Below are 15,231 nucleotides of genomic sequence, written 5' to 3'. Positions count from 1 at the left end.
ATTTACCAAGGTATCAGAGTAACAGCCGTGTTAGTCTGTATTCGCAAAAAGAAAAGGAGTACTTGTGGCACCTTAGAGACTAACCAATTTATTTGAGCATGAGCTTTCGTGAGCTACAGCTCACTTCATCAGATGTATATCGTGGAAACTGCAGCAGACTTTATATATACACAAAGAATATGAAACAATACCTCCTCCCACCCCACTGTCCTGCTGGTAATAGCTTATCTAAAGTAATTGTCAGGTTAGGCCATTTCCAGCACAAATCCAGGTTTTCTCACCCTCCACCCCCCCACACAAATTCACTCTCCTGCTGGTGATAGCCCATCCAAAGTGACAACTCTTTACACAATGTGCATGATAATGAAGTTAGGCCATTTCCTGCACAAATCCAGGTTCTCTCACTCCCTCACCCCCCTCCAAAAACCACCCCCATGGTTTTGTTTGTTTCTCTGTTTTGTTCTCCAAAAAACTGTATAAATTAAAAGACAAGCCCCACTCAGGGGGCTCACTTCTAAATGTATTAGCAGAGCAGCTTTGCTAATAAAACAGAGTGGTCTGATAAATTGTGAGTCTGAGTCAAACATTAACAAGTCCTTTTCAGATAGGATACCAAGGACCATCATACAACAAACAAATCAATGTGCAGCTCCATCTGCATTCAAATGAGGCTTAGGAAAAAGAGATACAGGTTAAGTTTACTGATTGGTTAAGGTGAAACTGTGAAACCATTCAAGACAAATTTTGGGCATGGTCTGAAAGACACCTTTGTCTTTGAAAAAAACTGTGTATAGAGGCCAGGCCATTAGGGCCTGCAGTTCACTTACTCTCCTTGTGAGTACGATAACAAGAAGAAAGACTGTCTCTTGGCAAAAGGAAGGACAGGGAACAAGTGCTCAAATGGAGGTCCCATGACAGAAGCCAGCACAGTGTTACGGTCCCACAAGGGAACAGCTTCTTTTACAGGTGGAAAAAAGGCAGACAATCCCTTTTAGAAATCTTCCATAGAGTGAGAAAAATATGGAATCCACTAACCTTGCTATAAAAGGGTAACATTCACATTGTTTACAGAATTAGTTATCTGGCAAGGCCTAAGCAACTTGTTCACCAAGCTCAGAAAGACAAGAACCACCACTCCAAAGATGAAGAAAATATACCTTCTTTGATAGTCTTTAAACTTAATAAATGGTTAAGAATCGTTTAAATTTAAGAAATATTTTTAAAAACAAAGACATAGAAAAAACAGCTGTAATCTGGATTAATTTGAAATGGAATTTCGACTTTTATTAAACTCGGATAGAAACAAAGTTGAATTACAACCCTATTGCTTATACGTTCCCAAAATGCATATGCATGAGGTGAAGATGCTAGCAAAGTCCTCACATATAACTGAGCCAATAAAGTGGTCAACGGATTATATTTGGATCCAGTCATGCCCCTGAAAAAGGTGCCTCTTCGATCCTTAGTAAGGCTATGAAAGCCAAGAATTTGGATACTAGCTCTTGGCATTCTTCTTAGCTTCATCTCATCCAAGCGAGCAAACTGAAGCAGCAAAAAGACAGCTAACCACCACACTGCATCAAGAAATAAGCTTCCAGCCATGCCATCATGCAGCACAGAGCACCGGCAGCGCAGTGAGCTGAGCTGAGGCTGTGGGCGAGAAGAAACAGGAGCTCAGGGGCTGGGCAGGAGGGGCCCGTGGGCCGGATGTGGCCTGCAGGCCATAGTTTGCCCACCTCTGGTGTAAAAGCACTATCAGCAGATTAGATTTGAGTTATCACCTTAAATTTTAAGGTGATATGTAAATACTATTTTAGTTTAAGATACCGTTTCTACTGTTAAGCAAAAGATTGTTCAGACTATGTATTCCTGGAGAGAGAGAAGCTAATCTTAGTAAACAAAAAGAAACAGTAGGATTTAATTTGAGTACAAGATTCTCAATTTTAATTAAGTTGCCTGTTTCAAGACTGTTCCCTACAGCGAGTTGATGAGTTTAAGGAAAACATTGCTCTTATAAAGGAGTAATTCTTTAATGACTGTCTAAATAACAGAGTTAAATACTTTCTTCAGTTGCACAGGATTTTCAGTTTTTCATAGTTAGCAAGTATGAGTATTTTGCTTTTCTTTAGTCATGCTGTCCTCTAAGGAATGGTAAGAGCCATAAATGACTAAAATAAATGGAGGTGTCATCTCTGAACTGGCCGTGAAACAATTAGAGAAATAAGGGCAGTAGACCAAATCTTAGAGTATACATTTTTAGCACTTTGGGGATAAAATTACTTGGCACACAACACTTGGAAAACCACACCATTTACCCTTATGGTTAGATGACCCAATTATTTTAGTTGTGTGTGATGGGGAAGAAAGACAGGAAAGGAGATCTGAAAGCCTAGAACTTGGGATCTGATTTTAAAAGGGAGAACTGAAAGACCCTGTTATTGTTTTTGTAACTCTCAATACAAGAAGCTGAGTTAAGACGCATATAAATACTAAAAGATCATTCTTATGCAAGATTTAGTACAGCACTAATTTGAAGGAGAATCTGTACTAGAAAAAAAAAAAGAGATCTTACCTCCTTTTTAAGAGCCATGTCAGTTTGAATATGGTAAGCCTCTAGGAGCTCTTCAACAGAATGCCTGGAATACATGATTAATTACTGTACAAAAGTGGAAGTTCATACTATATACCACCTTCTCACTAAAAGGCAAATATGGTAAATTGTTCCAAAATTTAGCATAAGATGACTTGATCATGAAGGCTGTAAGTTACATATGGTTACCTTGAAATATTTTCTCTGAAAGGCTTTTCTGTTCTGTAGAGGTGTTTTGTTAAATTTGTAGGTGTCCTATCATCTTCTTCCTAGTAATGAGAAAATATTACTAATGTCCTAACTCAGAAAGAGGACAGTACAAAAAGACCAGCCCCTCGTCTACCCTCTTCTACGCAAACATCAAGTGCCACCTGAAAAAGTGCTACAGTGATCCATATGCATTTTTAATTTATTTCCTCTATTCCAGAGGTGGACAAACTACGGCCTGCAGGCCACAGACGGGCCCTGGCCCGGGAGGCTAGTCCCCAGGCCCTCCCCCGCTGTTTCCCTTCCCACACAGCCACACCGCTGCATGGGCTGTGAGCCCCTGCCGCTCTGAGCAGCATGGTAAGGGGGTGCGGGCAGCGCATGTGCAGTGGTGGAGGGGGTTGGACAGGATGTGCGAGTCCCGGGAGGCCTGTCAGGGTGCAGGGGGGTGGGGGGAGGGCTTTGGGGTTGGATACGTCAGGGATGACTAGGGGGCGGGGGACATGCTGTTTGGGGGGCACAGCCTTCCCTACCGGCTCTCCATACAGTTTTGCACTCCGATGTAGCCCTCGGGCCAAAAAGTTTGCCCACCCCTGCTCTATTCAGAGAAGAAAGTCATGCACGACGCTATGTGGATTAATGAGAGTCTGTTACTCATGTAACAAAGTTACAATTCAAATCAGATCACTAACTGACCAACACTTCCATCCCCTTTAAGCATGTCAGCAAGCATATAGACCATAAAAACCGTTTTTGTATTTTCTTATGCTCTCCAAGTCCAATTCAGAGGTTTAAGAGATTATATAGATTTGTAAATCCTTTATGGATCTTTTACCTATTTGGGGGTATATTCCACCTTCCCCTTCCAGGATAGTAACATTACATTTTCAGAAATATAGAGAATCAGGATTATAATTGGAAATTTAATTTGTACTCACTGTTCGTGCCAGATCTCTGCATACTACACTATGGGTCAAGAGCTGCAGTTTAATCTCTGTATCCCATTTTCGACAGTTCTGAATGTATTCGTGACTTCCTACACAGTGCTTACTGTTAAATAAATGAATGTTGTAGTTACCTGCCATTTCAAAATATGCAACAAATGTTTTTCAAACAGCACTCAAATATTCAAGATAACCCTGTCTGAGTCATCCTCATTCTTCAGAAATGCTTTGAAAATCCAAGATCTTGATTAGACATTAATATCTTGATTCAGCATTTAGTCCTGCAGAACATCTCAGAATTTTCAGCCATTAAAGAGAAAAAGACTGCCACAGGTTGTAGGCTGTCTTAAAATTTAAGAATTTACAGAATCCCAGTAGCATGCATGGTCAACCGCCAATTCCAAATTGAGTATTTAAGAATCCATCTTAATTCTGGTTTAAAAAGCATCAATTCCTTCTGTGCCTACAGATTCATTTACCAGGTTGCTGACATCTGAATAGCAGTTGAAGGCTATGTTATTCTCTCACTATAGTCAAAGACCCTAGAAGCCTGCATACAAACAAGCACTCATTCACCACAGGATTTAGGTGAGGAATAGACTGATTTCTAGGAAACTTTTCAAGTCGTCTTAGTTTCCCTCACTTTCCAGGATATGGGATCCCAGCATATGCTCAGATGTTAAAGCAGGAAACAGATCCCCATATAACATAAAAGTCTCTTTAGAATTCTGATCCACAAAGAGAAGCAAGAAATTTGATACAAAGCCTTCTTCAGAGATTTGAAACAGGAGAATTTGATTGCTTATTTTTCTTTCAATCCATGAAGAATCCGAGAACCCCAGTCACACCACAGAATGCCAAAGATTCTCTAACTCCCAGTTTAATTTCCTCCTACTTTTCTCTTGTGCAGTGAGGCATTTTCCTTGATTATGAACCCAGAAACAGCCCCAAATACTACTTGTCTATGATAGATTAGAAATTACTACACAAGTTTTCCAAGTGTGTTCCACATCATATTTGAAAGAGCATTCAGCAGTAAAAAGGTCACTCGGGGGGGGAGGGGGGAATCCTTATATCATAGACTCTAGAGGCAAGGCGGCAATTTAGGAAAAGGCCTAAAGCCCGTTAAAGGCAGAATAGGAAAAACACGTTTTGGTTTAGTTTTCCCAAATGTCAAAATATATACACAACTAGAATCTACGATCAATAAAGAATGCAAAATGTGGCTTATATTTTGATGAGTAGGCCTCTTAACTCAGTCTAATACTGTACAGTATTTCATTTTTTTAAGTGAGTAGGAGTGGCTAAAAACCCCAAAACAGCTGATATAACATCACTTCTGTTTCTATACCGCAATCCAACTCATGACAAGATTCGCAAGATCGTCATCAGAGTCTAGGATCATGAAAACAGCCTTAGTGGAAACAGGATTCTCTTTACAAGGCAATCTTCCAAACCCCAAAGTTAGCTTTTACAGAACTTGAAGCAGTGTGAACTTTGGAAAATCCCTTATGATCTGACAGCCTGTTGCTTAAATCAGCACTTTATCCACCAACATCAGTTTCTAATGAAGAAGGCTCAGAAAACAAAAAGTTCAGGTAGGAGAATGAATATATGAGTTGAAGTGTGAAAACTAGCCCTGGAAAGGCAAATAAGGTGATTTATATAGTTAAAAAGTGAATTCAGTGTAGGGAAGAGCTGTCATACTGAGACCTAAAAATGTTCTCATTTATTCGTTGAACAGGCAAAGAGGTACCTAACAGTTTTGAAATGCAGTATGGTACTCAACTTAAAATTCTATTAACTTTTTAAATGCTACCCCCTCCCCCACCCCACCATGTCATCCCCACTTCAGTCACACAACAGCTGCTGTAACCAAGCTAGAAGCTCAAAGACCAGTGTAATTTTTGAAAAATTACTCTCATGAGGAGAGTGGAATGAACATCGAAATAGGAACTGATCATCATATGATGTAGTAGAGCACAAAAGCCTAATATATGCATGCTAGAACAGAAGAGCCAGTTTCCAGATTTATGAATCTGCAGGGACATGGTACCTATGCGCACACACTTCTTCCCCTGTGCCCCCCACTACAAAGGAAAACTAGTAATATTCAAATTCTAATATTCACTAAATTAAATTTTGCAAATTTACTTTTATACATTTAATGATGGATAGATTTTCTAGTAACTGACCTGAACTGAGTGACAGTTAAACATTAATAAAAATTAAGTTTGCTTACTTTTGTAGAACTTCTTCTTGACCACAGACTTTCAGGATATAGCTGCTAATGTCCACTTCATTCAAGTCATCATGTACCCAGCAAAGTGCCTGCATTATTATGAGCTCCACAGGAGAACTCCCTGTTTAAAAAACACACCCCCCCACATCTGAAAGTTACATATCAATTACTGTACATCTCTACTGATTCGGTTGTAGTTACTTGGTCTATTACCTAGATATATTTTTACAGAAGCAGGCAATACTCTCCTCAATATACATGCACAAACATTTATATTGTGTCTTATCTGAACGGGTCTCAAAGCACATTAATTACAGAGCTCTCTAATACACATTACAAACAAGGAATCACTCTAGCCATCACTGAAATTCAACCACACACTTGAGGTAGAATGTGGCAGCTATTGAACAAAGGTGCAACACGACATAACTGAGAAAGCCACCTCCAACTGAAGCTGGAAAGGAGTTTTTTTAGACATGATGCAATTATCCAAATTGCAATCTTGCTGGGACACCAGAAACCACATCCTGAGCCAGTATCTTAGAATCTTTAATAACCGGAAGTGGTCAAAAACCAGTAATTGTGTCTCAAACTGGAATCCTTATTGTACTGAAACACGGGTTTAGACCCAACTTTGATGGAAGAGTGTTACACACTAAATAGGAGTACTTGTGGCACCTTATAGACTAAAAATTAGAGCATAAGCTTTCGTGGGCTACAGCCCACTTCATCGGATGCATAGAATGGAACATAAGTAAGAAGAAGATTTTATATATACATACATACACACACACACACGGTGGAAGTTACCATACAAACAGTAAGAGGCTAATTAAGATGAGCTATTATCAGCAAGAGTTTTTTTCTCCTGCTGATAATAGCTCATCTTAATTAGCTTCTTACAGTTTATATGGCAACTTCCACCTTCTCTGTGTGTGTCTGTGTATACACACACACACACACACACACCTATCTTCTTACTATATGTTCCATTCTATGCATCTGATGAAGTGGGCTGTAGCCCTCGAAAGCTTATGCTCTAATAAATTTGTTAGTCTCTAGGGTGCCACAAATACTCCTGTTCTTTTTTGCGGATACAGACTAACATGGCTGCTACTCTGAAACCTGACACTAAAAGAAGTGTTCCTGGAATATTCTGGATTTCTTCATAGATATATTTTCAGATATTTACAGCTCCAAAACTTTCCAAGAAGTTACACAGGGAGCAAGTTCTGTAAAACAATTTACAAAGCCATTCAAATGTAACATTGGATATAGGTTTATAATAAACCGTTGTGACAATGGGGTATGTTTTTGTGCTGCACACAAACAAACATAATTGTATTTGTACTTTGGCATACTGTGTATAACATTTTTGTTTTGTTCATGCATGTAAAACTAGTATACCAAAATGGTGTTATGTAACTTGTCAGTTACCATAAAATAGTGTAATTTCATAAATGACATTGCTTATTTTCATAGTTATATCCGTTAGAAGTAACACAAATCTATACTATTTAGTGCAGTCACTTAAAAGATTTCACCATCGGAATCCACTATAACGACTTATACTTTCTTTAGCAACAACAGGCAATCTATTAAACTTGCCTTTTATTTTGGAAATCAAGACCTTTCTAAATTTAAGATATATTGTGGAAGCTTACCCAGCAATTTCAAAAACAGAAGTTGATTTGTGGTGTCAGGTTTTTGCATTTGGATGGCATTATATGTTTATGTTTAATAAGGACCTTGAAAAAAATGTAAGTAATCCCAGGGTTGCCTTGGAAAAAGTTTCTCTCAATAGAAAGAAGGAAGAGTTAAAAAAATGGAGAACTCATGTTTGTGAATTATACCAGCTACATATGTACAGTCTATGTAGATATGCCAGATTATAGAGGTTAAAAAAATAACCTTTTCCAGTCACTTATCTAGTGCTACTAGTCTTTACATCATAAAACAGCTGTACTGGCTGAACACACCATCTTAAATTCTCATTTGCTGAACCACCACTTAGTTAGCTACCAACAATTTCATAATTCAATTCCAGGTCATAAAATTTTTTGACGTGTGCCAAAAAAATCTGTAAAATTAGTATAGAAATTTAAGTTTTAATATACACCATATATTACGGATAGCAATATAATCATCTATTTCACATGTTGAATTGCTAATACTGAGTTTCAAATAAGACAATTTGTAAGCAAAAAATATAAACTGGACCTAAGACATGGTCCTTTAAAATTGGATATTCTCATCTTTCTGAAGTCTAAGGGCAGGTCTACACTTAAAGCTGCAACAGCGCACTTGATATCTGTGCCGCTGTAGCTCTTTAGTGAAGACAGTGCTATGACAATGGGATAGCTTCTCCAATTGACACAGCGCTGTCTATACTGGGGGTTATGTTGGTATAACTGTCGCTCAGGGATGTGGATTTTTCACACCTGAGTGCAATAGCTCTACCGATTTAAGTTTGTAGCATAGGACTGGCCTTAGGTAACAGCTCTACCATTAGTTAGATTTCAGTTCATAGCGTTGCTGTCAATCAGGAAGTTTACATGTTAGCCAGTATTCTTGAACACACAGCTCTTTATCTGCCCTTATTTTCTAAAAATGTAGAGAAATATTGATAAAACTGCTGACAATGCCAACTTTGGCAATCTGGCAGAAAAAGCTCATTTGAATGTCCTCTTACCTCTCCACCCAGTCACCACATATTTTCAGTGCACAAATCTCACTAGAATATTTTGCAATATCCTCTTTAACATATTAAAGGAATGTTCTCTTTAACTGATTGTGTTTTTTAGATTTGGATTTTTTTCCTGCATTCAAAATGGAGAACGTAGCATGGCTGTAGCTGTTTTAAAGAGATGTTGACAGGTTAATTTAGGCTCCAAAAATAATAAATGAATTTGGGTTTTTTGGTGGTTGTTTTGTGCTTTAATTGCAGTGCAAAGTTTACGGGGGACAACTTGTATCTAAACAGTTTGCTAGCGCAAGACAGTCTAAACTTGAGTCAAACAAGTATTTTTGTTCCACAAGATAAAATAAATATTAAGCAGAGCCTTATATGAAAAAAGTAAACAATTTTAAAAATCAAATTTCTACCTGTTAAATACCTCATTTTAAAACAAAATATGCAGAACCTAAGAATTTATTAGGTGAGATTTTCCTGTACAAATACTACAGAACTGAGCTCATAGCATTACTTGTTTACTAACTGTGGTCACTGCTTGTTATATACCTGCTGCTGCAACCAGCAGAGAAAGAGAGCACACAATATTGTTTCTGAATGGTTTAGTACAGCTATATACTGTAAACACAGATTTATTTAGACGCTAAAGGACTTCCATCATTTTCAACAGATTTAAGACTGAAGATATCCATACCCAAAACGGAGGTACCCCTTTGCAAGAAAAAAAAAATATTTCATGCATTCAGAGTTGTGAATAATAGCATAATGCCACCCTAAATTGACCAGCATGACTAAAAAAATTTACATGACATACCTGCTATTACTATAGCAATGCAAACACTGAAATTTGTATTGCTTATTTCAACGCTGGTAACATCGTTCTCCTTCTCCCCTTAATCCTGCTGCCCATAAACTCACACCCAGGAGCTCCAAAGGGAAAAATATTGTTATAGTTGTGTTTTAATCCCTTCTAATACACCTCATCTTCATAAGAATGACATTTACTTTCTTACCATGCTCGCCTATCACACTAATAATGGGAAAAATTTTTCCACCCCCAAAGACAGCTCTATCCACTTCTATCATCAGAAAGAGCACACACTTGCATGTATTTGTTTTATGCAAGACTGATAAAGCAGCAACTTATCTACTTTATTGTAAATTAATTCAGTAGTTTTAGATATTTAAATGAATCCCAGAAAGCTGGATGTTTTGAAAAGGAGTTTGAGGGTAGTCATACTGACAGGGCTACTCTTCAGGCTTAATTACTTCAAAAGAGGCATACGTTTTCTTCGAAAAAAGGACTCTTGTCCCATGAGGTCTGAGGTCAGTCTCCAACTGATAATAGAGTCACCTTCTGGAATACTACATCTGATTACACTCTCCTGCAAAAGTTAAGAATTAGCAGCAAATGATGCTTTGCTTGCTTTCTCTAAAATTAAGAAACTACCATATATACTCGTTCATTAGCCCATTCGTTTATAAGCCAATGCCCTTACATGGATGGGTAAAAATGGCAAAAACTGTAACCCTTTTTGCCAACCCCTGAAATATAGGGTTTGGCTTATGACTTTGGCTCCCAGCCCATCAGGGTAAGCCGCTAGCAGGCCAGGATGTTTGGTTTACCTGAAGCATTTGCAGGCACAGAGCCCCTCAGCTCCCAGCAGCAGTGGTTTGCTGTTCCCAGCCAACAGGAGCTGCAGGAAGGGAGGGCTAGCATGTTCCTTCACCTACGCCACTTCCTGCAGCTCCCATTGGCCGGGAACAGTGAACTGCAGCCACTGGGAGCTGTGAGCAGCCGAACCTGTGGACGCTCAGGTAAGCTAAGCGACTCATGGCCAGCCAGGGGCTTATCCTGAACAAGCCGTGAACCAAGTTTGGGAAACCCCGCTGTACAAGGGAAGTACCTGATCTCTCATATCTCACAGAAGAGTTTATTATTCACAGTGAAAATATCCAAATGCTGGTGGAAACCAATACAGGAATTTGAGGTTCCATATGTTCTCATTTGAGTTGTCTAATGTAGCAGCTACAACAGCAGCCCAGTTTGGCATTTGTGAAGGATGCAAAAAAAATTCTAGGCATCTACAGTTTCAGCTACTGCAGACTAGAACACAAGGGGAGTGCTGTGACACCCTTTTTCTTATGAGATAACTAGCCCTAAGAATCTCTTTTCCCTGAGCTGCCCAGAGGTCAAATAACAGACAGATAACAGCAGATAACAGCAGTTGTCACTTAACAGTACCCACATTTACTGCGGAGTTATAATATATTGTGCAGTCTTGTCCCCAAAAGGGACATAACCTCTGCCTTCTTCTTCAAGGCAGGTTAGAACCTAATTCCCAGAGAAGTATTTGTGATTGAATTGGGCTGATTTGCAAGTGGCTTGCTGAATCCACACTTTTTTGATGACTGCCATCATGTGCTCCAAAACCTAAGCAATTCATTTAAGTCAAAGTCTCTAGCCCTTATGATTGCAAAAATAACTTTTGAAGTGTGAACAGAAGATGACATGATGCAAGGATGTCTATCTGAACCTACAGAGTGCCTCAAACAGCTTTGAGAGAAGTCTGAATAGCTTTGTTTCAGTGTTTTCCAATACATTTGATTTAAAAAAAAATAAATAAAATAAAATTTAAATTCACAAACTAGGCTGAAAAAGGTCCAAAAGGAAATCTGGTCCAAAAGAAATTTTCTATGAAAAGGCTGTAAGTACCAAAAAAGTAAGGTTTAGAATGTGTGTCACCTCAATATTTACAATTATTAGTACTGGTACTTCCAGAAGTCATTTAGAATTCAAAGGAATAATCAACTCATTAAAAAAATTAGTAATCTGAACTACAAAAAAGAACTGAACTATAAAATGGAAATACTTACCATCACATGTAAATGTTACTGGCTGTTGGAATCCTTCAATTTCTATAGAAACCTTGATACTGGCATTCTCCCTACTTATATTTCTTTGCAGCATGACTGGACTCAGCACAAAGCCTGGATTTGTGTGTTGATTGGTATACGGAAAGTTGGTCCTCAATCTGTAAACAAAGAGGGTTTTAGTTTATGAAATATTCTATGTATAAGTCCCTTGTCTGTCATGCACTGCAATGCAGTTGTCTGAAAGTAGTACCAAAGTTGTAAATGCTTTTTCATTCTTAACTTAAGCTGTAGATACAGAAACATTTGACTTGTCTGCTCTCTGCTCCAAGACTGCCCATAACAAATAGATGAGCAACTATTTTAAAATTAGTGTGTAGGCTGGAGCAAGAGACTGACTTTCACATGTTAAGCTCATTGATACCCATTATCTTGATATTTGCATGATGTTCTGAAATTCCATGTTTAACTTTAAGTTACAATATAATTTGAGAGAGCAAACTATACTGTAGCATCTGCATAAGACAACTAATTTTCATTAGTCAAAAAATTAGTTTTTGGAATACAAGTCCTCAAAGCACTCTAAAATGTTTAGTCTTTGGGCACTGCTGTTGTGTACTGTTCAAATCCAATTATTTCAAACACTGAAATTTAAATAAAGAAGCAATGAAAAGGAGATAAGTGAAGGGCAAAAAATTGAGGAAGAAGGGGGCTCATTTTGTTTAAATTTTGTAAACCAAATCGCTAATGAGAGATGGGTATATGTAATTTTTCCCCCCATTTGTTAGAAAATCTGTTCAGAAGTAAACTTTTTATTTTCAGTAAAAAGCAGCCACCAAACAATGCTATTAAATTAGTCACAATATTTAAAGTCATTTTACCTTTTTGCTGACATTACAGCAATGTTCTAGGACATTAGGAACAGAGAAATTATACTGGTCTATAATGGTCCAACTAGCTAAGTATTGTACCTCTTGACAGTGACCAACAACAAATGCTTCAGAGAAAAAGGGGAATTCCTTACATGGCAGCCTGTAGGTAGCTGTTAGTGGTTTAAGTCTTGAAGCGGATATATTTAATTGTAACTGATTTTAAAACATTCTTATTCCTACCCAATACTCAAATTTTGCCTCAGTATCTTGTAGCAGTGAGTTCCATAGGTTAATTATGAGTTGTGTAAATGCGTTCTCTTTCATCAGTTTTGAAGTAACCTTTTTATTTCATGGGTACTCCCCTTTCTGCATTTGAAGAAGGAGAAAATGATAACCACCAACTGACTACCTCTTGCTCATTCATTACTTTTTGTACCTTTTAGGTCTTAATTTCCTTTAAACTAAATATTCCTAATTTTTAGTGCACTTAAATATACAGAAAAATCTTATTGTTGTTCTAATAGCACCCAGAATATGCTTGGTGCTTTCCAAATTCAAAAGAAAGCAGTCCCTGCTCTGAAGAGTAATATTCCATGCCTTTAGTCATTTGTCATCTCTCGACCTTGTCTGTGTCTGCTTTGTCACTTTAGAGATGGAGTGACCAGAGTGAACAAAGTATTCAAAGCAACACTAGCTGGCTAATTGGATGCATCTTTCACGGATACAAACACATCCCTACAAAGAATACAATATATTCAGGATCTTGTGTATAGTTTTAAAGCAAACAGACTCTGAGGTCATGCAGTATCCAGTCCACAAAAACAAACTAGAACAGAGACTGCTATTGAAGTACAGCTATAAAACCGTAAGGATCTTAAGGATCTTAAATATTCAGGGTTCCATTTCTTTAAATGGTTCAAGAACATGTAGGACTTGCCCTACCCTATCTGTAAATCATTTAGTTGGTCAGAGGAAAGATTGAGGGGGAAGCAGAAAAGCAAGTCGGGGGGGGGGGGAGGCGAGGGAGAAAGCCTCCCTTACTGCCTCCTCTCTCTCTCTCCTCCCAGGTCAGGGGTGGCCAGCCACATGCGGCTCCTTGTATAGGCACCGACTCTGGGGATGGAGCTACAGATGCCAACTTTCCAGTGTGCCAGGGGGTGCTCACTGCTCAACCCCTGGCTCTGCCACAGGCCCTGCCCCCACTCCACCCCTTCCCACCCCCTCCCTTGAGCCTGCCGTGCCCTCACTCCTTCCCCGAGCCTCCTGCACACCACAAAACTGCCGATCAGTGGGGCTGCCGGTGGGTGGGAGACGCTGGGGGACTGCTAACATATTACTGTGGCTCTTTGGCAATGTACATTGGTAAATTCTGGCTCCTTCTCAGGCTGGCCACCCCTGTCCTCGTATTTATGTTCTTGCTTAATGCTGCTCAACGGGAGCAGCATCTCCCCTTCTCCCAGCTACCTCTTTCTCCAATACCAGTAATAAGCAGAGACTCCAACAGACAATGCATTCTCCCTGGTGAGAGACTAGATTAGAGAACAAGTTGAGGTTTAATCATTGCGGTCAGCCTGGATTTCATGTCTCTTGCCCGGGGAGGGCAAAGGCTGAGGACATCTTTCCCCAAGAAGTTTATGCCTGTCTGAAGGAGGTGGCAGCAGCCTGTGTGTCTGGAGATGGGGCCAGGGGACAAGGACAATGACTGAATGCATTTCAAGTGTAGAGAACAGTTTGATAGGGCTTGTTGGGAGGGAGAGAAGGGAGGGTAAGAATGAAGAACTTCGAGGAGAGATTGAAAAACCATGTGAAAGCAAGGAATAGAAAAGGAAGAGACAAAGAAGGGGGGAACCATGTACTCTAGAAAAATGTGTGATGGGGAACAGGAAGAGACAGGAAGTGAATACAGCCAGTCATATCAGTAGATCAAAAAGAAAGTCATGCAGAAGACATTTACTGCTTAACAGAAAACCATTCTAAAATGTTAAGATAAATGCCAATGAAAGAAAGGATGTGGGTTGGACAGAACAGATTGATGCGAGGAGAAAGGCATACTGAAGTTTGCCTAATGCAGCGAAGTGTGCAGGGTTAGTCCTGTGAACATTACCGGAAGTTCATGATATTTGAACTTTGATATTTATTTCCAGGACAGCAAACACTACCATTTAATTATCTGAGAATTAATTTGCAATCAGTAACTTCTTACTTGGTAACTGCTTGACAAAAAGCTGCCAGCTCTTGATTCTGCCCTTCAATATCTTGGAGAAGTGCATTTTCTGTTGTCAGGCTAGTGGTCCCATTGTCTTGCTATAGTTAAAGGATAAAACAAAACTTTAAACTGGTTGAAAACATACTCCCATAAACCTTCAGATCACTAGTAAAACCTCAAAACAACGTAGTGTTTGCCACCAATATTTCAGCTACATGAAATGTGAATTTACAGATATTAGCATACATATGTAATAAGAAAATGAATATTTCAGTTATGATTGAACTGGTTTTGTATCAATTTAAATCATCAGAATTGATTCTTTGCAACATTACCAAACTGGAAAGTGAACACTCATGGAAGCATGGAATCTGGCTTAGATAGCGGTCATATATCTAGAATATAAACAGCTAACTCTGTGGCACTAAGTTCCCAAGTAAATGTAGCAGATATCGGGTGCGCACACACAGATTGTCAGTCTTGTACTTTGTGTCCCATTTTATTGGAAAAGGGAATGTCAAGACAGGACATTAGGTCTATGTATAAATATGATTATGTTGAAGTTACACATTTTATTGGGATTATTTTAGCTTTAGAGCTTTCT

General features: G+C 38.9%; 1 protein-coding gene and 1 long non-coding RNA gene across 2 annotated transcripts in view; one reads left to right on the top strand and one right to left on the bottom strand.

Annotated features, from left to right (window-relative positions):
• The window catches only part of LOC144265600 (uncharacterized), a 37,009-nt gene extending 33,855 nt beyond the window's left edge, over nucleotides 1–3,154 (top strand). The window contains exon 5 of the long non-coding RNA XR_013346322.1: nucleotides 3,018–3,154. This is a non-coding gene — a long non-coding RNA (uncharacterized LOC144265600). The remainder of the gene's footprint in view (nucleotides 1–3,017) is intronic.
• PIK3C2A (phosphatidylinositol-4-phosphate 3-kinase catalytic subunit type 2 alpha) overlaps nucleotides 1–15,231 on the bottom strand; it is an 87,036-nt gene that overhangs the window by 45,805 nt on the left and 26,000 nt on the right. The window contains exons 3-8 of the mRNA XM_077818333.1: nucleotides 14,625–14,725; nucleotides 11,553–11,710; nucleotides 5,984–6,104; nucleotides 3,736–3,847; nucleotides 2,780–2,859; nucleotides 2,573–2,636 (exon numbers count right to left, since the gene is read on the bottom strand). Coding sequence (XP_077674459.1) covers nucleotides 2,573–2,636; nucleotides 2,780–2,859; nucleotides 3,736–3,847; nucleotides 5,984–6,104; nucleotides 11,553–11,710; nucleotides 14,625–14,725 — 636 coding nt within the window. The remainder of the gene's footprint in view (nucleotides 1–2,572; nucleotides 2,637–2,779; nucleotides 2,860–3,735; nucleotides 3,848–5,983; nucleotides 6,105–11,552; nucleotides 11,711–14,624; nucleotides 14,726–15,231) is intronic.

The sequence above is a fragment of the Eretmochelys imbricata genome, chromosome 6 (genome assembly GCF_965152235.1).
Source record: "Eretmochelys imbricata isolate rEreImb1 chromosome 6, rEreImb1.hap1, whole genome shotgun sequence".
Lineage (NCBI taxonomy): Eukaryota > Metazoa > Chordata > Testudines > Cheloniidae > Eretmochelys > Eretmochelys imbricata.
This window is presented reverse-complemented; position numbering and strand designations above follow the sequence as displayed.